Source organism: Saccopteryx leptura, chromosome 11, assembly GCF_036850995.1.
Source record: "Saccopteryx leptura isolate mSacLep1 chromosome 11, mSacLep1_pri_phased_curated, whole genome shotgun sequence".
Taxonomy (NCBI): domain Eukaryota; kingdom Metazoa; phylum Chordata; class Mammalia; order Chiroptera; family Emballonuridae; genus Saccopteryx; species Saccopteryx leptura.
The window spans coordinates 56486317-56507918 of NC_089513.1; the positions used below are offsets into that span (position 1 = coordinate 56486317).

The 21602-nt window shown below is 48.7% G+C and overlaps 1 protein-coding gene across 8 annotated transcripts in view; it reads left to right on the forward strand.

Annotated features, from left to right (window-relative positions):
- Positions 1-21602, forward strand: part of MTCL1 (microtubule crosslinking factor 1) — a 171350-nt gene that overhangs the window by 97286 nt on the left and 52462 nt on the right. For 2 of the 8 annotated variants that reach the window (XM_066353171.1, XM_066353175.1), the window contains exons 4-9: positions 1148-1207; positions 2356-2433; positions 6992-8293; positions 9459-9590; positions 18972-19094; positions 21194-21424. In XM_066353171.1, coding sequence (XP_066209268.1) covers positions 1148-1207; positions 2356-2433; positions 6992-8293; positions 9459-9590; positions 18972-19094; positions 21194-21424 — 1926 coding nt within the window. The remainder of the gene's footprint in view (positions 1-1147; positions 1208-2355; positions 2434-6991; positions 8294-9458; positions 9591-18971; positions 19095-21193; positions 21425-21602) is intronic. The other 6 variants (XM_066353173.1, XM_066353178.1, XM_066353177.1 and 3 more) reach the window with 4 other exon arrangements.

Below are 21602 nucleotides of genomic sequence, written 5' to 3' on the forward strand. Positions count from 1 at the left end.
TAATATTCTGCTTCAGACACCCTTGGCCCTTTTATTCATACTGACATTTCTTTTATATATTTCAGACACATTTCTTGCCCGTAGCAGGCAAAGGTGCACTCCCTGGTCAACCAAGAGGGGTGTGTACTGTGTGTAAAACTAGGCAGGGACCCAGCCCACTGAAGGACACAGCCAAGGCCACATCACAAATGAATGAATTATGAACTCTCTTAGATCTTTAAGATTTAGGTTTTTTTGTTTGTTTGTTTGTTTATTTGTTTGCGAGAGAAAGAGAGAAAGCTAGAGAAATAGGAAGGGAGAGAGATGAGAAGCATCAACTTGTAGTTCCATCAACTTTAGTTGTTCATTGATTGCTTCTCACATGTGCCTTGACCAGGGGGCTTCAGCTGAGCCAGTGACTCCTTGCTCAAGCCCACAACCTTGGGCTCAAGACAGTGACCTTGAGCTTCAAGCCAGTGACCGTTTGGGCTCAAACCAGCAACCCCATACTCAAGCGGGTGAGTGTGTGCTCAAGCTGGCGACCTCAGGATTTTGAACCTGGGACCTCCAGGTCCCAGGTTGACGCTCTGTCCACTGTGCCACCACTGGTCAGGCTAAGATGTAGGTTTAATCATGAATTGGAGTGGGTTGCTCATGGAGAATGTTGCAACCTAGATTAGGTTTTCTCCATAAACAAGGGCCACCCTTTTCTCCTTTCCTACCACTTTTTTATATGGCTATTTACTTGTTGGCATTTAGGAAACATCAAATAATTTTGATATTAGCCCAAATAAAACATAATTTGGGAGATAAGGCAGTCCCCGAAACATTACATATTTATTTTCAAAACTTCCTATCTTTTCCTCCTCTTCTCATCTTCCCTCCACTGGTACAAATGATCCGAACCACACTCCTTTTTTCATGAAACTGAATAATTGAGGAATACCTGAAATATAATTAGGATTTAAAGCCTCTTTGGATTCAGACACCTCACAAACCAACTTAACTGCAGTGCAACATTGTCTCTACGTGGTTTCTTGATTTTAGTAAAAAAAAAAAAAGAGCCTCCATCTTTGTGTGTGTCCCTGACCAGTGGGGACAGTGTCTGCCCAGCACAGGTTCCACATGTGACCCCTTCATAACAGAATGTCACTTGGATCTCTTTCAGAGTTCCCTGAAAAGAAGAGGCAGTCGGGAAGCATACAAAGAGAAGAAAACCTTTAACCAGGTAAGAGATTTTGCTCTCATGTTACATTTCTTCAAGAGGCAATCACCTCATTTTGAATTTTCTTTAAAAAGTGTTAGCGTTGCCTTGAAAATATTCAAAGAAACATTACCTGCCAAAAAGTTTGGACTCATTCAAAACTTCTGTGGGTGAAACTTTTCTTCTCAAGCCAACAGCTCCCCCCTTCTGTTTCTCACACCAATAAGCTGGTGATTCCTTCAAGAGAGAGAAGAATGGACTGGCTTTGTGTGAGACATCACTTGGTGCAGTTCAGGGCTCTGGCAGTACTCATAACTGGTGAAAAGTGTTTTGGCCTTCAGAGTTCACATAGTAAAGTAGTATAACTGCCGTAGTGGTGGGTCATTCATAAGGCACTGTCCTGAGCGTTGGGTTTTTCTTTAATAAGTACAAGCTGAACAGTGTCCTAAAATGTCCTAGACGAAAGTGAAATGTTCTCACTGAGAGACGGTAAAAGTGTAGGCCCTCCGTACATGGCATAGCTTTTCTGAATATTTGTTTTACTGGATTCCTTTCTTCGTCTTTTTTTTTTTTTCTTTTAAATCGCTGCTAGTATTAGATGTTGGAGAGAACAAAGGCATTATTGGGATATCAGTTCCCCTAGCTCTCAGAGCAAGTAGTAATTAGAGAGACGCAGTAAGTCTGGGTCACCGAGAGCTGGCCCACCCCTTTCAACTCCACACTGATTCCTCTGGGTTTCTCCACTCTCCCAATTCACTGGTCCCCAGGGTGCGCTTCCAGGAGGGCCAGGCTGTGTGAACAGCAGGAATCCAAAGAGTAACTAACTGTTCTCCACCACTCTTCTCCTCTGTCTCACCTTGCCACTTACCAAGTAACAGGGAAATTTAACTCTGTCGTCCTGCTGCTGGGTTCTTGAGCCCTCCGGAGTACAGGAGGATGAGTGTGTCTCAACGTGCTGGCTCTTAACCAGAGCAGATCTTTCCCTTAAACGGGTAACTGCTTCCCCATTCTGGAAGGAGCGGCATGGCATGGCAATGCCTTCCCCTGCGGGTCAAGCAGGCTGAGAACAGCCGCCACTGCCCCTCAGGAGTGTTTGAGAAGCCCCGGGCACTGGGCGTGTGGACGGCTCCCCTTTGGGTCCGCAGTATCATTAGAAAGGAGTTTCTGTCCAGCAGAGTGGTGGAACGGAGCACCTTGGGAACTGCAGGTCTGCAACCAAACCTCAAAGGAAACCGGCACCCCGGCGCAAGGTAGGAGTGCGAGCAGTCAGCGCTTGGGGTGCTGGCTAGACATCAGACTTGGCAAGCCAAAGAATATATACCCGTCATGATATATTTCTGTTGCTTGACAAGGCCTTTCGGCTGCTGCTGCTGCTGCTGCTGCTGGTGGTGGTCCCGTGTGCGTCCTCCCCCGTGCCATGCCTGCCTCCTCTGCTTGCCGCAGGGACAGCGTCGTCCTCGTCGCCGTGTGGAAAGTTTCACTCAACCTTCTGTTTTCGCCCCGCATTCCTGGAGCTATCTCATGATCTCCTGAAACCGGAGGCGATCTCCTAACCCCTCCCCCGGAGTTTTGGCAGAGTTTTAGAAAGTCTGTGGTTACAAGATAGGATGGGTACCAGCCTCCTGCTGTTTTAGCTGAGGCTGTGATTCTCCATCCTGTTGGGAGGAGTGACATCCTGGCTCAGAACAGGCCGGGCCCAGCCTGAGCCTCCCCCCCCCCACACACACACGGGCCCCAGAAGGTACAGCAGTTTCTCCAGCTGCCTCAGCGTAGTGAGGACATCTGACCCCTCGGTTAAACGCACACACACTCCCCCGGCTTCAGAGACTGTTGTCAGATATTGCTTTAGCCTTGGTGGCAGGCCTAACAACAGTGCATGGGTGTTTAGTAGAAATGACAGCGTGCTTCAATCATTAGGTCAGAATTCCTGCTGTGTGTATCGTTCTTTCTTTAAGGAACAAGAAGACCTTTCGGATATCTTATCAATCCTCAGGTAATCTAGGAATTGGACACGCGTTAGCGTGTGTCATAGGATCTTGCTTGTTGAACTGACCTGGGTTGAGGTTTAAGGAGACGGAGGAGAATTGCTGCTGGTGTATAGTCAGACTTGTGGGGAAAGGGAGGGGGGGGGGTGCAGATTTCAAGGTTTTCATAAATCAAGGCAATTGAAGGGCCGTTGAGAATGGTTCTCCCCTAAGCATTTATAACCAGGTGTTTCAGAACCCTTCTGCAAGGCCTGGGTTCCATGTGCCCCAGGCCTTCCACCCATTTCCTCAACTTCTTAGTTCCGCTTTTGAGGGAAGACCCTCAAGAGAGATCGCCTGAAACACCCTGATCTTGGTTTGAGACAAAAGCTCCCTGAACTAAGCAGGGAATCTACGCCCCTCGTTAACCCTTTTTCAACCCGTTCTCCCATATCACGACCTCACCAGCTGCAAGTTGCCCTGGAAGTAGGGTCAGGATCTTGGTCACAACAGGTGGTCTTACCCATTTCTGGGTCTGCCCGGGCTTGAGGTGGGCAGAGAGCAGAGTTCCCTTGTGGATGGCGACCTTGTCTTCTGTGATCTCTGCTGCTGTCCTCAAGTACAAAGGTGAATTTCTCTGCTTCAAGGTAGAGATAGGATCTCTTAGGTGATTTTGGACAAAGGATAGAACACTGGCTATTAAGTTAATAAAATGATACTACCTTGTCTTCCTGTTCCAGGCTTTTTACTCCCAGACTAATCCGTTTACAACGCATTGACAGTCTGTCTCCATTGATTTTTAGGAATCTAAGTTTAACCAAAAAAAAAGAAAAGGCGCTCTTGATTGTTCTACTTTAGAAAGTTTTATGAAACTGGGGTCATAAATGCCAATTTCTGGTACATAGTAGGTACTCAGTATTTACTGGAAGACTGAATGAGTGAACAAATAAGCATGCCTTTCCCTTAGTATTAGGATTAATTACAATGGACCGTATTTTTCCATTTATAAGACGCTCCCATGTATAAGATGCACCTTAATTTTGGGGCCCAAAATTTGGAAAAGAAAAAGTATTTATTACATAAAGTTATTGAACTCAAGTTTTATTCATCATAGAATTCATACACTCCTCATCACTGTCAAAACTCCCATCCATGAGCTTGTCCTCACCTGTGTCTGATGACAAATCACTGTCTTCAACAATGAGCGTAAAACAAGCGCAAAAAAGTGGGAAATGCAAGTAAAAAAAATCTACAATCACTGTTTAAGACACATTCAGTTTTTATACCCCAGATTTTTTGTAAAAGGGTGCGTGTTATACATGGGGAAATACAGTCCATCTCTTACAGCCTGTCTAATCTATATCAGCCCTTTAAAAACACATATAACATCACCCCAGAAGTGGTGCTAACTCATTTTGCTCAGTGTGAGTAGGCAGACAGCTTTCTTCTCTATTTAGTCACAGAAACCCTTCTTCTGTCTGTTTAATCCCCAAAACCAAATCCTTAATGGGGTAGGTTCTTAGAACACAAAGACCATGCTCTGTTCCCAGTGGTATTTACAATACATATTACTCTCTAATGCATAGAGAGACTCCTTTCCCCAATATTAATTGCATTTCTGACAAAGCAGAAAGTTAATTTCAGGGTGTATTGGAGGTTTATCATACATATACAAACCACTCGGCTGTGCGTTATTCCACTTGACCTTCAAAACAATCTTGTGGATCCTGATTTAGCCATAAGGAGACGGGCTCACCCATGGTGCCAGGGACAGAAAGGCCAGAAGTGGGACTCAGGGGAGCCTGTCTGAGTCCAGGCCCTGCAGGACTGGTCTATGCTCTACTCGGGGCATGGCAGTGGAGCGTGGTCCCTTAGAAGAGGCACAGGGGGCACCAGAGCCTGCTCTCCACACAGCACGGGCTCCCAGTTGGCCTTAGACTTGTCCTCGAGTCTGCCTGGTCGCATCACTTCTTTTTATTTCCATGGATTTGTGGTAAGGGAAAAGGGGTCTAGGCGGATGGAAGGATGAAAAGGAGGGGTCACCAAGAGAGATCCTTTTATATCTTTCTGACTAATGGTGAGAGTGTGTCAGAAACATAGTGAAGAATGAGTGTGAGGGCAGTCAACTCTATTAGGCCATTTGAGTACAAACTATGATCTCAAAGAGGTCATTCTCCCTCAGAGGGTTGAGTTGTATGGGTTTGTTTGTTTTTTTTCCTTCCTTTTCAAGTGAGAGGAGGGGAGATAGAGAGACAGACTCCCACATGCAACCTGACCCAGATCCACCCAGCAATCCCTATCTGGGGCAATGCTCGCAACTGAGCTAGCTATCTTTAACGCCTGAGGCGGAGGCTCCACGGAGCCATCCTCTTCGCCAGAAGCCAACGCGCTTGAATCAGTTGAGCCATGGCTGAGAGAGGGGAGGGGGGGAGGGGTGAAAAAGCAGATGGTCGCTTCTCCTGTGTGCCCTGACAAAGAATTGAACCTGGGACATTCACATACTGGACTGATGCTCTACCACTGAGCCATCTGGCCAGGGCCTCAGATGGTTGATTTGTTCCAGACATTGGTTTGATGATTCCACTTCCCCTGAAGATGATGAGGTTGGATGACCCTCAAGCATACTGTTGAGTTTTCCTGTGTAATGGGGAAGCTTTGCTGAGGTCTTTGTCCCCACAACAACCCTGTGAAACTTCTGACAGCCAATCAAGGAGGAAAGATTCATGAACGTGATCATTTTCCCATTCATGACTGTGATAGAAAACCGTTTTGCAAGCCCAAATCAGAGTTCATGTAGCTTCAGGGCTTTGAGACCAGCATTGCGAAGGCAGAGCCAACTTTCCAACTGGACAAAAAGTGACTCTTGATTTTATCTAAGCAGTGTGGGCATTTAGTAGCAGAAAAATCTGTTTTGGTGACCCTCCAGAATCTTCTGGTATTCCCATAGGAACTACATCTCAGGTTTTGAAAGCCTTACCTCCTTCCTGGGTTTCTGAGTTTAGTTTCCGGCTGAGATATAGCAAATAAAGGGAGTGGGAATGTAACCCAAGGCTCTGAAGTTGCATATGCGTGGTGGAAGGTTGGGGGTAACCCAGGTGTTTAGGTTTGCAGTAACCAATTCATACTAACTGTCAGAGCTTGGTACTTACTCCACCTAGACTCCCAAAGCACCCTCATGCCTGTCATCTCATAATTGTGTTCTTATGTCATTCTTGTGATACCCTGGGGATAGGCGGGCCAGGGGAGGGGGAGGGGGAGAGCTGGACTGTCGTGCCTCAGGTTCTCAGCCTGGCCTTGATTTGGGGTGACCCGGCCTCCCCTTCCTGGTGGTACCTATGGGTTGCTGAGCACTTTGGATGAGGGAAGTCTATATCTTGGAGGAAGTGAGTGACAACAGGTAGAAGTGGTGACTGAAGCCTGTCTGCCTGCCCCAGGCCTAACGAGGGATCTGCTTTCTCCCACTGCCGCTGGTGAGTGGTCAGAGGGGACCGCAGGGTATCAGGGATCCCCGTGTCACCAGTGAGTGTTGAGTTTCATTTCATTTTCTCACTCTTCACTCATCCACCTTGTATGATGGTTTTATCCAAACTAATTGTTTGTTTTCTTTTGTTTCTGTGACAAAGCAACAGACTGTAGGGTGTGGCTGCTGCCCCTCCGTGAAGGCCCAGCTGCCCCCACCCTGGCTTTGTTTTGGCCCTTCTACTATAACCTGATGCACTGACAAAAAGATCAGTGTTTTGTGTTTGTGTGTGTGTGTTGGGGGCCAGGTGCGTGGGAAATCATCAAAAACATGAACATTTGGTATTTTCAAATAACCTTCTCTCGGGCTGTTTTCTCCTGGCAGGATGACAGTGCTGATTTAAAGTGCCAGCTTCAGTTTGCCAAAGAGGAAGGTTCCCTGATGCGTAAAAAGATGGCCAAGCTGGGGAGGGAGAAGGACGAGCTGGAGCAGGAGCTCCAGAAGTATAAGGCCCTGTATGGTGACGTGGACAGCCCCCTGCCCACTGGGGAAGCCGGTGGGCCGCCCAGCACCAGGGAGGCCGAGCTGAAGCTGCGGCTCAAGTTGGTGGAGGAAGAAGCCAACATCTTGGGCCGGAAGATCGTGGAACTGGAAGTGGAGAACCGAGGCCTCAAAGCAGAGATGGAGGACATGCGGGGCCAGTATGAGCGAGAGGGCCCAGGCCGGGACCACCTCCCCAGCATTCCCACCTCACCCTTCGGGGACTCCCTGGAGTCCTCTATGGAGCTCCGCCGACACCTGCAGTTTGTGGAGGAGGAAGCGGAGCTGCTTCGAAGGTCCATATCTGAGATCGAGGACCACAACCGGCAGCTGACTCACGAGCTGAGCAAGTTCAAGTTCGAACCGCGACCGGAGCCCGGGTGGCTGGTGGACGGCGGAGGCAAGGGCATGGGCGGTGGGGCCTCCCTGCAGGAGGAGCTGAAGGCTGCCCGGCTGCAGATCAGCGAGCTGAGCGGGAAGGTGCTGAAGCTGCAGTATGAGAACCGGGTGCTGCTCTCCAACGTCCAACGCTACGACCTGGCTGCCCACCTAGGCCTGCGCGCCCCGAGCCCCCGGGACAGTGACGCTGACAGTGACACAGGCAAGAAGGAGAGCGATGGGGAGGAAGGCCGCCTACCCCAGCCCAAGCGGGAGGGCCCCGTCGGCGGTGAGAGTGACTCGGAAGAGATGTTAGAAAAGACTTCAGGCTTCAGCAGTGGAAAGCCGTCAGAGGCCAGCGAGCCGTGTCCAGCCGAGGTCCTGAGGGCCAGGGAGGACTCCGAGTGCTTGGTGAACATAAAGCACGAGGCCGAGCGGCTGGAACGGACCATGGAGAGTCTCATCATGGACACCAATGGCTTTATGGATGACATGGCCTCGCCAGGGCCTGGAATTCAGGGGGAGGGGGGCAAGAAGGAGCCCCAGCTGCTGGGCACCATCAATGCCAGGATGAAGGTTTTCAGGAAAGAGCTCCAGGCTTTCCTGGAGCAGGTGAACCGGATTGGAGATGGTCTGAGGGAGCAGTTGGAAGGCCTGTCCCCCTTGCCCCACCTCACAGAGTCTTCCAGCTTCCTCTCAACTGTGACCTCCATGTCCCGGGACTCCCCCATCGGGAACCTGGGGAAAGAGCTGGTCCCGGACTTGCAGGTAAGGGGGCTCCTGGCTCTGCCTCCCTGCTCAGTTTTGCTCTTTCTCCTTCTTGCTGGCATTGCTGCACTCGAACTCATTCTGCTTACGGCTGCTTGGTTATGATTTCAAACCTACGCTGTACTAAAAGCTTCAAGTGTCAACCAAATCCTTCCTATTGGTTGTTTCTTTTTTTTTTTTTTTTTAAGTTCTCTTTTGTTTCCTTGTTTCTTCTTCCTTTGCCCTCTCTTATTTTTAACTGTGCTGTTGCTCCTGGCTTAGAAGTCCTCCCTCATGACACAAGGCTAATCCCAATGGAAGCACTAGGGACCGACGCAGGCCGTCCCTTCTCCTTTCTTGGTGTCTCAGACGACCAGCTATCCTGCTGAAGAAGCAAAGAGGAGTGTAAAACAGAAAGTACAAACTCATTTCACAGTCAGGATAAGTAGCAGACTTGTTCAGGAGCGTTTTGCAACCCTCTGTGGGTTTATTGCCGGAGGGACACAGTACAGTTCTGAAAGGTACTCCCTTTCAGAGCAGCCAGCCTCCCCCTCCCCTCCCGCCCCCCAGAAGATGAGCCAGAATGGGGGAGAGGAGCGCGGTTCTGAGCGAAGGATGTTCTGATGGAAACTCTCGCTGCTGGCAGGCTCCCGCTGCCCTCCCCGAGCCGAGGGTGAGGGTGGAGCGGAGCAGCCGTCCCAGGACTGCTTGCCGATGCATCGCCCTGGGGTGCATGACCCAGCCGCCGCCCCCGGATTGTGGCTTTGGCTGCTCAGGCGCAAGCGCGGAAGGAGGAGCCTTGTTTCCGTATCCTTCGCGGGTAGTGTGCTTGCGGTTGCATCCGTGACCCACGCCTCGCCATCGCATGTGCCTCATAACCCGTGTTTTGCATTCTCCCCCCTTCTCTCTTTTGCTTTTCAGATCTTTCAGCCCATCGTTTTGCTCATCCTCATTTTGGTTCTGTTCTCGTCACTCTCTTACGCCACTGTGTTTAAGTTGGTTTTTCTATCCATGCTTTTCTTTGTCTGGTAGTGTTCTCAGTCGTCTACCTCACCCATTTTCGTTTTCTTTAATCCCCCCCCTCCCCACCCCATCCCCACTCTCTTATCCTTTGTTTTTATTTAAAATTTAAAAAAAAACAAAAACAAAAACAAAAAACAACCAAATCCCTCCATGCACCTCACAGTCCAGACTGAGAGATCAGATGGAGTGGCCGCTGGGCCAGGAGCGTGGGGACGAGCGGGAGCCCCCGCAGCGCCGAGCCGACGGGGATGCCAGGAGCTGCAGGCCGGGAGGCCAGAGCGGTCTCAACCTGGAGGTCAGCATGCTGGCTGGTCCCACAGCCGCCCCCTTGCCCGCCCCCCCCCTTTCCTGTGTGGTTGGCTGTGTGTGACATTTCCTGTCCGAGTCTAGGGCTCCTAGGGAACACGGTGGGAGAATACAGAACCCGGAGGACTTAACTAGAAGCGGACCCACTGCCCGCGACCAGCATAGGAGGGTCCGCACAGGGGGAATGCAGAGAACTGCCAGCGCCCCTGTCAGACAGGCATCGTCCTGCCTGTGGACCAGTGTCCCCAGGGCCCGCGGGCGCCTGAAGATGTAGCACGATGTAGGAGACTGGTTTGTGAGCATCTCGTGGCTTCTGGTTGAAAGGGAAGGGAAGCAGGAGAAAGCCAAACACTGTGCTTGCTAGTCTGGAGGAAACTGGCTTCCCTGTGTCTCACATGTCCCGTAGTTTCTGGTGACAGCACTCCCGCCGGTGGGCAGAGTCCAGGCGTGCACTCCTGCCCTGGAGCTCTTCAGCAGGCTCTGTTATTGCCCTAGTAACCCCTTGTCAACAAAGCCCTTAGCCACCACAGACACTCTGTTGTGTGAAACAGTTGTTGGCAGTCCTGTCAGCAAAAGCTCCTCCATGCAAGGAGTTCCACCCAGGACAGAAGGACAGGTGTCGCTGAGGAGTGAGTGAGCCTCTGACTCTTGATACTGCTGGCCAGGGCAGGTTATTGCAGGGACAGAGCAACATGTTCCATATTAGAAAATATCTGAATAGAGAATTTTAATTTATTAGTCCCGGTGGGGAGGTTACCACTCAGCTCTGAGGCTTCCTAGGGGCCCCCAAAGGGCAGAGTGGGGGGTGGCTGTCACATTTGAAATCAAACAGGAGCTTCTGTTTCACAAGAGAGTCAGACATTTGACTGGGAAATGAAGTGCACAGAGGCACTTGGGATGGAGTGTGGGCCTTTTGCTGAGCTTGGAACCAATGCCTTGGTTAGGCTGCAAGTCCCACTGTCAGAGGTGGGCGGGGCAGCCGGCTCCCGCAGACGAGTTCAGATATCTCCCATCTGGGGCTTGTCCCTTGTTCTGTGGGAGAGTATGTCACATCTCCATGCTCATTGACTAGGCACACAATAACATGGAAACTGCCTTCACAACTCTTATGTGAAACAAAAACAGTTTTCAGAAACAACCCTTGGAGTCCCACCATCCTTACTTTACCTTGGCAGAGGCCAGGCTCACCCAAAAGGTGGCCATGAAGTCCCGTGCCCCAGACAGAAGCAACTGTGGACCACACGAGGTATGACAGGACACATTCTGCTTGCCAAGCCAAGTACAGGATAGTGCCGTGTTCCCGGAGAACAAGCAGGAGCCCAGTGTGCTGGAGCTGCTTCAGGCAGGCCCTAGCGCTGCGGGATGCCCGGACCCTCCCAGTCAGGAGCACACAGTGGCCAGAATAAGCATTTGTGACTTTTTAAAAAAATATTTTCTAAACACAGGCATTGGACATGGAGCTGGACATGCATTACAGCCTATCAACGTTAGTGTGTTCTCATTCCAAATTTGCAGATGAGATGTTTCTAGGTTTTATTCCAAAAGTAAAATATTGGGTTTTTCCCCAAATAGGGATTTAGTGGTTAGTGTATCTTGTAACTCTGTGGAACTTCCACAGTAGGCCCCTTTGATCAACCCATGCCCCACCCGGGTCTTCATCCGAGAGCGCTGGTTGCTTGGGCAGTAGTAGCAAACTCAGAGTTCTGTACAGTTTAAATGCATTGAATGACGCATCTCCAAGGCAGAAAGCTCGGAAGACACATTTCCCAGCATTTGGTTCACACTGCAGCACGGGTGATGTCCAGCAGGGCCATCAGACTGTGCTGGACTCTACCCTGGCATGGATATCAGAGCTCTGGGTTCGAGCCCCACTGTGTCCGTGACTAGCTCTGTTCCTAGGGAAAGTGTCAACCTCTGTTTTCTTAGCTGTAAAATGGCTCTGCCGGCTACGCGTGGCTATATATGGATGATTCCCAGAGCCAACGAGCTATTAACTAAAGAAATACACCAAAAAGCGCTAAATGCCATCTAAACATCAAGTATGATTAATAGTAAGGAGCGGGTAATACATCTCGCTTTATTGAAGACTGCAGGCGGGCAGGGATGTCATAGGTTCCCTGGTCATAGGACTAATTTTCTCTGCCCACAGCCCTTTGTTATGTGATACTGGCTGTTTCCTGGTCCTGCACAGAAGCGCAGCTCTGGCTGAACATGGCAGCCCTCTTCCCTTGGATACACTGTTTGAGGAGAATTTTGCAGTTCCCTTCCCACACGCCACATCACAGACAACCCTGTCTAGTGACACTCTAAAAAGGGTATAAGGTTGGGGCATTACGAAGCCTTCCCATCACCTGCCACATGCCTACATGTACCACAGAGCTTCAAACACCAGCAGCAATTTTAGAAAGAAACACTTCATTGAATAAAACGAATGTTCTAGGAAAGCAAACCTCCACAAGCAGGCGATTAGCGGAGTTAGCTGGTGCTATATGGCAAGTCAGGATTGCCGAACCATACAGCTCAGAAGGAAATGTTGGGTCTTCAGACTGATTCCCTTGTTCTGAGAGTGAGAAAAATGAGGCCCGAGCGGAGCGGCTGACCAGTCAGCTCCTGGGGGGTTGGTGGTATAACTGGGTCTAGAACAGTCTTCTCAGGCCTGGGCGGTCCTCTCCCCACCTGTTGCCCAGTGCTGCCGGGACTGTGACCGCCTCCGGCCCGGACACTCCAACAAGAACTGTATCTCGTGTGGGATGTTTCTAAGCACAGATCACTTAGGTGACTAATTGTACAGCCAGTAATGTTGCTACAGTATGTTTCTTCTTTTTAAACATCTGTCTGGTTTTCTTTAGTTTTATATATACTGCTCACAGAGATTAGGGGATATTTTATCACTTTACATTCATTTTGAAATATTTTAATGAGGACATAAAAAAAATGAAAATAACTCATAGTGAAAGGCAGGGTCTAGGGAGCATCCTTTCCTAGAAGGGAAAATAGTAAAAATCAGAAGTTAAACATGCTTTGTTGTGACTTTTTTATTCATAAGAAGGCATTTCACACAAAAGAGAAAACTCACTTATATTTGCAAGCGTATAATATTTAAAAGTATTCTAAAAGATGACACACACTTTAGGACAGCTTTTTTTTAGCTTCATAGTTTTTCTTTTATTCTGAGGATCTGAATGTCGACCCTGTGGAGTCTGGGTTTGGAAGAAGATGCTTTGTCCCTTGGGTGGATGTTACCCTGACAGCTGAGTTTGGTCTGTGAATATTATATTGGGTTAAAGGGTGGTACAACAGACAGTTCTAGGGAGAACTCCTGTTAGAAGCCTTTTTTTTTTTTTTTTCTGAAGCTGGAAACGGGGAGAGACAGTCAGACAGACTCCCGCATGCACCCGACCGGGATCCACCCGGCACGCCCACCAGGGGCGATGCTCTGCCCACCAGGGAGCGATGCTCTGCCCCTCCGGGGCGTCGCTCTGCCACGACCAGAGCCACTCTAGCGCCTGGGGCAGAGGCCAAGGAGCCATCCCCAGCGCCCGGGCCATCTTTGCTCCAATGGAGCCTTGGCTGCGGGAGGGGAAGAGAGAGACAGAGAGGAAGGAGAGGGGGAGGGGTGGAGAAGCAAATGGGTGCTTCTCCTGTGTGCCCTGGCCGGGAATCAAACCTGGGTCCCCCGCACGCCAGGCCGACGCTCTACTGCTGAGCCAACCGGCCAGGGCCAAGAAGCCTTTTAATGAAAGCATCCCCGAATTCACTGCTCGCCTCTGTTTTCCTCTGAGGCTGTGATGGACATGGTCCACAAAGCTCCTGCCACTTAGGGCAGCCTGGCTGAGACGCCAGCCCTGTTTAAGACACCACGAAAACAGGAGGAAAGGCAAACAGGACACTTTTCATCTAGAATGAGGCTGAGACTTAACCCTTTGAGCAGTCAATTGTTTTCATGCTCGCTGACCCCCAGGAATGATTTTTTTTTTTTCAAAAAATGAAATTAGTTCCAGTTTCATTAACTTAAAATCATGTTTGTTTGATAACCAATTTATGGAAACAAGAAAAACATACATCTGCCTTTTTTTTAATGTTGCCGTCGTAATGGACGATCGTACTCTGGATGGTCAGGAGGCACGAGGACGGACATGGACGTTCGTACTGCTCACAGGGTTAAGCAGGGAGTGCCGGTAGCAGCTTTCTTTACTCCCTCTTCCATTGCCCTAAAATTACCGCTAACTGTCTGCACAAGCCATTGCTACCACACATGACCTTCCTCTAGCTCTTTGCCTTTCGTTTCTTGGGGTAGGGAGAGGGGCCTGATGAGACACCTAGCTTCAGTGGCTTAGAAGAAGAAACAACTTTCTGAATTTTAGCTGGAGTTTTAAGAAAGGGTCAATTTCTCAAGTTGCGTTTGTGAACTACCTTCTATGATTTTTGCTTTATAGTTTTTATATTTGGGGAAAGGGAAAGAAGATAAGTTCTTATTTTGGAAAATTGGGATATTCTGGCCAGGTTAAAATACTGCTTGGACTGGTAGGTCCCAGTAGCAGCAAGAACAACAGATGGAGAAAAATACAGTCCTCATTCTTGCTCTATGGCGTTTTACCAGATGACAAGCCCATGCAAAAGAAGGCCCGCTGCTCGGACAGCGCACGTACCCAGCTCAGGACGGGAAGGCACTTCCACACCGGGGCCTCTTGCAACAGCCAGCGGTAGGGACAGCTGAAGTCAGAGTCCACTGACAACCACTGACCCATTCATGAAGCCACATAAGAATTAACTGTCAGGGCCCTGGCCGGTTGGCTTAGCGGTAGAGCGTCGGCCTGGCGTGCAGGGGACCCAGGTTCGATTCCCAGCCAGGGCGCATGGGGGAGGCGCCCATTTGCTTCTCCACCCCCCCCCTCCTTCCTCTCTGTCTCTTTCTTCCCCTCCCGCAGCCGGGGCTCCATTGGAGCGGAGATGGCCCGGGCGCTGGGGATGGCTCCTTGGCCTCTGCCCCAGGCGCTAGAGTGGCTCTGGTCGCAGCGGGGCGATGCCCCGGAGGGGCAGAGCATTGCCCCCTGGTGGGCAGAGCGTTGCCCCTGGTGGGCGTGCCGGGTGGATCCCGGTCGGGCGCATGCGAGAGTCTGTCTGACTGTCTCTCCCCGTTTCCAGCTTCAGAAAAATACAAAAAAAAAAAAAGAATTAACTGTCAGGAAAAGAAAGATTTCAGAGGGACAGTATTCCTATTACCTGTTCATCACAATAAGTCTTAGCAAGATTCTCAACTCCGTGCACCAGATTCTTCCCTGCCTTTGCCCCCATGAGAGATTCCCATTTGTTAGGAGAGAGCAATGTATGGACTATGTATGGTTTGGAATGTGCAGGGCACCTTAAAAATAGTTCTCAATGAGAAGCGGTCCAGCATGGGCACTGGTCAGATTTCAAATATAAGTGAAACCAAGCCCTGTGCCCAGAGGATTGAGTTTCTGCATCAGAAATCTCAAAGGGCTCTGTTCCCCCAGCTTCTCTCCTTATCCTTTAATCAACAAAGCACATGGAGCACTTATGCCTCAGCTGTGACATACCAGCCGTGATAAAATGATGTGTGTGTGATTTTATGCCAAGTATGTGTACACATGTGTTGACTTCATAGACCGCTTTTGGAAGAAGAAGAAGAAGTAAGAAAACTGGCCAGAACAGATAGAACTCACCAGAATATGCAGTCATGGGGATAGAGGTGGAACAGAGTCCTCCTGTGTCAGAGGCATTGTTAAGGTGTTGCAGTGGCCGTTATGAAACACGTTCCTTCCTTTTATAGAACGAGGTATAGCGCAGTTCTCCTCTCTGGTGTGGGAAGTAATTTATAAGTCACTTTCTCTGAAGATAATCCAGGATATTAGCTGTGTAGGTTGGTGTGGGCCCCAGCCGTGAGGGGAAGCATGGGCAGAGGTTTCAGAACATGAGCGGGGAAGGTGGCTGTAATGTCAAGGTTAACAGGCTTCCAAGCCTCAGAATCAAGTGAGGATGGTATTTAAATAAACCGCCTCCGTGGAGATGTCAAGAGGAACTTGTTAGATGTGTAACCCGGGATCTTAGGTAAGTGGGCAAAGGATGGGATTAGAATCCAATCTTTGGGAACCTGGTAACGAACAGAAGTACTTATTTTCTGGATGAAATCTATGTGTTATGTGGAAACTTTTCTTCAGATGTATGTGACTGTATGTGGTTGTGTGGCAGTAGGATAATTCTAGACCGAACCTTTTGCCGTAGCTTGTTTGTACTTTGTTTTGTAACACTGGAGTGGCGGCATCCCAACCTGGAGCCCCTTGGCTGTCTGGAGTTTTAATATTCTGTTAGCAAAGATGAACAGGAACAGAGAGTAGAACTTCTAATACAGCGGTTCTCAACCTGTGGCTTTAGGCGACCCCTGTGTTTTGGTCGTTCGACCCTCGCTGGGGTCGCGACCCACAGGTTGAGAACCGCTGTTCTAATAGATGAGGAGGATCTGAAAGTTTGTGTTGCTGACCAGTCTCCACAGACATCACAGGAGCCACTGTGGGTAAATGAGACATCCTAGAGGGACAGCTCCGTGGGACTTCAAGGGTCCTTTCCTCTGACCCTTCAAAGGGGTGGTGCAAACAGAGGGACACATTTTTCATCAAACGATGCTTGAAGCAGGAGACTCAGATGTTTGTTTAAAATAAAAATGGTTTATATAATTAAGATTAAAATGGAACTAAATAGTTTAGTGTATAAATAGAAACTAAATTCAAAGATTTTTGCTTTTCTTAAAAGACTAGTTTGATTAGGATGCCTATTTTAACCTTACTTATGGAGCTTCAGGCTAATGGCCAAATGTGTTAAAAGATGGAGGATTTTTACATCTTAAATGTATAGAGTAGTATGTCACTGAGCAGCTGGGGTTCCCTGAAAGCACTCCTGTGCAAAAAGTCAGTCCGGAAGCCACAGGAGGGCAGGGATTTGAGGCAGCTTTACTTACTGTTGTGTCCTTGGCACAGTGCCTGACATGCTACCTGCTTATTAAGAAAGACAGAAAATGCAGCATAAAATATAAAATGTTCTTTAAAAATATGTGCCTGAATTCACAAGAAAGGAAAACACTCAAGGGTTGGAATCGATTTCAGGATTGAAAACTAGAGCAGGGTCAGTGGCCTTTTAGGTGGGTGGGTTGGTGGGACAGTGGCCAGAATGGATACATACACCTGAGCCTTGGGTTTTAATAACTCCAACAGGACAGGAGGCAGGGCCTTGGGCCCAACAACACAGAGCAGGGAAAGACATGAGCCAGGATCCTTGCAGGGCTGCACCTCGTGCAAGGCCAAGTTGGAGAAGCGTCCGGCTGCTGGGGGAGGGAAGCAATAGGGGAGCTTGTCCACCAGGGTGGAGTCACCCCCAAGAAACCCTGAGGACGGGCAGCCTCGCCAGGATCAGGCGAAACTGATGGCACCTGGAACTTGAGGCATCTCCAAGGAAAGAAGAGTTTATGTTCTGTTGCTGGATTTTGCACAAAAAAAACAAACAAAACCCGCAAACCCCATCTGGAGGTATATTCTCAGCCCAGGTCGCATATGAGATCATAACTAACTCCCCATTGAAGATGACCTCACAGCGCAAAACTGCAAACCCAAGCCAAAACCGTGCACCTGCTGCAGGAGTCAGCCAATATCCCACCACAGGACTTGACGCTGAGGCCTTCAGGCTCCAGAATTAATAGAAAGAGGTTGTAAAACAAATGTGCTCAAAACTACCAAAGGCAAGCGAACACGAGGGAAGAGTAAGTCATTATCATAAAGGACCACGTTAAAAAAACAATAAGCTAGAACTTCCAGAAATGAGAACTTAGTCATTAGAGTAAATTCAGTGTATAGAGAAGTGCCTCTCTTCAAAGAGAACCAAAACCCTGCCTAGTAAATATTAAAGATTACAATAATAACCATTAATAGCTATAATGACAATCTTTCATTAATATTCTCAGTAGCTGAGTTTCTTGAAAGTAGGCTGAGCTTAAGTCTTTCAAAAATGTTATCCCAAAGTTGGTGAATCCCTGATATTTCTGATGTTCTCTGTCTAGATCAGGGGTCCCCAAACTTTTTACACAGGGGGCCAGTTCACTAGGGCCGCCACATACAGTGCTCCTCTCACTGACCACCAATGAAAGAGGTGCCCCTTCCGGAAGTGCCGTGGGGGGTGGGGGGGTGGATAAATGGCCTCAGGGGGCCGCATGCGGCCCGTGGGCCGTAGTTTGGGAAGACCTGGTCTAGATCCTTTTTTCTTTACACTCTCTTAGTCATCCCTTGTACTAAGGGAAGTGATCTACTCTTTTGTTTTCTGTATTTCCTGTTCCTAGGGTATGATTTTCAATCATGACAACTCAGGTAACATCAGATTAGGAAGAGTAAACAATATCCTCAATGAGAAATAACAGATTAGTTAAAGGTGATCAGAAGGAAAATAGTGAAATGATACCATTTTTATGGCAACAATCCACTGTCATTCCTAGCTTTATAAATCACCTATCTTTCAGGTAGCATAAACCAGTGGGTAAAATCACATGCTTCAATTTTATTGATGCCTAAGATTTTTAATGTAACAGTGTTTCCATCTTAAAAAAAAAAAAAGACATTTCAAAAGTAGTAGTTCTGACTCCTCTATCATTGCTGTTTGGACATAAAAGTTATGAGAGATAGACTTTAACAATAAAAGGAGTTTGAAAAGATTCCTTTAACTATTTTTAACCTAAAATTTAACAAGCAGATCTCTGTGCAGTCTTCTGAGGCGGAGAAGTCCTAAAGTGATGTGTCTGTTCACTGAAAGAGCCCCCACCCAGTTCCTCGGAGCACTGAGGATAGGACTGCCAGGAGAAACGGAAGGCAGGAAAAACTCTAGTAAGAAAGCATACAAACAAATTCATCATGCAACTTAGACATGTGTGAACTTGGGCAGTCAATCTAAGAGATGGACTCTGTGTGGGTCAGTCATGCTTGACTCTGTCACGATCACCATCTCTCGTAGTCAGTCCCAGCATTTTATAAAACTTTCTAGAAGCTGCTATTGTAGCAAAGACACCTCTGAGGTACCCTGGCTCCCTCCTCAGCCTGATTTGTTACTGTGGAGGTCGAACTTCAGGTGATAGGGACCACTTCTTCACCTGCCTTCTAGGTGAGAGAGCCGAGGGCAGGTGGAGCTGTCCTTTCCAGATAGCGCAGGGGCGCGGGAAGAGAATCTCACGGGAGTTGCCACTGTCACTCCACTGCTGCAGCACCTGCCCGTGCTGTCATTCCTTGTGTGTCCCTGGCTTGTGCAGATGTCTGTCCTGCGTCTTCACATCAGGCCGAGTTCGAGTCCACTAAACCCCTTCCTTTATTCCACTGATCAGCTCAGGGGGCCCCCAGTTTTACCTGAACAGAGTGTGTCGCTAGAGGAGCTACAGGGTCAGCTTGCCCAGGCGACCAGACTGCATCAAGAGGAGACAGAGAAATTTACAAACAAGATCCGAAAGGTAAATACCTAACATGGATTTCAGCGCCACTGCCTCTCTGGCTGCACAGCCCCCCTTAAGAGAGATGACAAGATGTTTGAAAGAGCACTGTTATGCACAGGCTTCTGGATTCATTGGCCTGGCGGGCGGGTATGGGAAGGTCGTCCAGTTGAGCACCCCCATCAGACGTCTCGTAAAGATAACTGTCTACCTTTCTGTTCTAAAACATGCTTTTCAATAGGTATGGTGTGGTCTCAGGAAGTTCTTAATATCTAATCTAAATTTCCCTGCAGCCAGAACCAGCGAAGTAAATAAAATAAGAAACCTAAGCGCAGTTGGACATGAATGTGTGTGTCCCACAACTTTTGTTACAGTGTCCTTTAGCGCAGTGATTTTCAACGTTTTTTGAGCCGCGGCACATTTTTTACATTTACAAAATCCTGGGGCACACCACCTACCAAAATGACACTCTAACACAGTACATATTATACGTATAGTTAATAATCTAGTTTCTAAATGTATATTTATACTCACACCTGACCATGTCTCACGGCACACTAGCGTAGCACACCCCAGGGCAGGACCAGCTCCGAGTCCTGGGAAGTGCTTGGAGTCGGGAGCAAGGCCAAGCAGGGCAGTGGAGGAGGGGTCAGAGAGAGCAGCCCAGAGGGAGCATTTCCAGCAGGTTGCAGAGGAAGGGACTCGGAACGTCCCCAGTGCCGCGCCGCCACCAGCTAATACTCTTAACGCCTTTGGAGCACCTGCTCTGAGCGAGGCGCCTGCAGTTTATTCCCTGTTAGCTGTAACACTTTGCAGCTGAGGAAGCTGAAACTTTACCAGTCCATGGCCTAAGATAACATTGCAAGTAAGTTGGAAACACCGCATTTCCAGTAGACGAGTCTGCCCGTCTTACCCACTCTGCCGTTCTTGTGTCCCGATGGGGGGAGAGAACCAGTGGCAAGACTCTTCGGGGCTGCTAAGATGCAGCATTAAATCAGCTAGAAGTGCAAATAAAACCTGGGTATAGGTCAGTCATGACCTAATGACCCCGCAAGTCGTTGCACAAACCCAGGGACCTTCCCAGCGCTGCCTCCAGCTCTTCTTCACTGGCCTTCAGCACCTCAGTCGTGTTCATCCGCCTCAGGCGGTGTAAGCCATATTCCCAAGGTTTCTGAACGTTAATCTAGTACTGTAGGAAAACAAAACAAAACCCCCTGCCTTGGTCTTTTTTGGCACAAGAGGGAGTCTCAAATCAGGAGAGGACAGCTGATAACGATAAGGCTGGCGATCTAATCCTTTCTTCATCCCACTTCAGCTACTACAGATATTATTTCTGTGCCCTTGTATGTGAATTTAAATTTTGTTCATACCTTTTTGCTTAGTCATTACTGACATAAGAATAATTGCTTAGAAGAAAAAGTTTCTAGACCTGAATGGAAAAAGCAGGAACTTAATGCAGAGAGATGGAAAACATTTCTTTTACAGCGGTGCTTTTATTTCCTTAAGAGTGACCCGTATGTAATAGGACTGTGGCATCTTAAGCATGGAAGTGGAGGGGAGGCTCAGCCCGTGTGCATGCGGTGGATACGCATGTTCAGTAAGAGTGCCTGCTGCCCCCCGGCTCTCGTTAGCAGGCTCTCTGTCAGCCTCTTCTTCAGCTTGCTGTTCTTCTGTCCAGGGCTGGGGCCCCGAGGGCCAGGAAGTCAAGGGGAAGGATTGCTACTCCTTCCCCCTTTACAGTGCAGTGAGTCTTGGTGTGCACACCCAGGTGCAGAGGGCAAGCAGAATCTGCGTTTGAGTCAGCTCTAGCCACACGCCCCAAGAAATAACTTTCCTAAAGACACTTGGAGACATCTGAAAACACCATGAGAGAATTGACCATGAGAAATGATTATAATACTTTACCTTGAAATAGCATTTTTTCTTCTGAATTGGGAAACTCGTAAGATTTTATGAATAGTGAACATCTCAAGGAGTCCATTAAACTTTTGGTTTCTGTGTTTCACATACCAGATGCAAAAAGATACGGATGGAATGGCATTTTGCAAAGGACTCTTGGTTTGGTTTGGGCGGCAAATCGGGATACCTGCTTGTCACACTTCCCTTTTCTCCTATTAAAGATGGAGGAGGAGCACCTCTATGCCTTGAGGTGGAAAGAGCTGGAAATGCACAGCCTGGCTTTGCAGAACTCCCTCCACGAGCGAACCTGGACGGATGAGAGGAATCTGATGCAGCAGGAGCTCCGGTCCTTGAAGCAGAACATTTTCCTTTTTTATGTCAAGCTCAGGTGGCTGCTGAAGCACTGGCGACAAGGGAAGCAGATGGAGGAAGAAGGAGAGGATGTCGCTGAGGTGCGTCCACCTGGAGAGTTCTTTTTAGTTACATCGGCTTTATCCTTGACCCCCAGACACTGCCACCACCACCCCCCAGCCCACACACCGAGCCATCATGTTCTTCCAGTTCGGGTTATTTTGTCAGGTCCACTCTAGCAATGAAAGTACAGTGGGCTGTCCAGCTGTCTATCAGAAC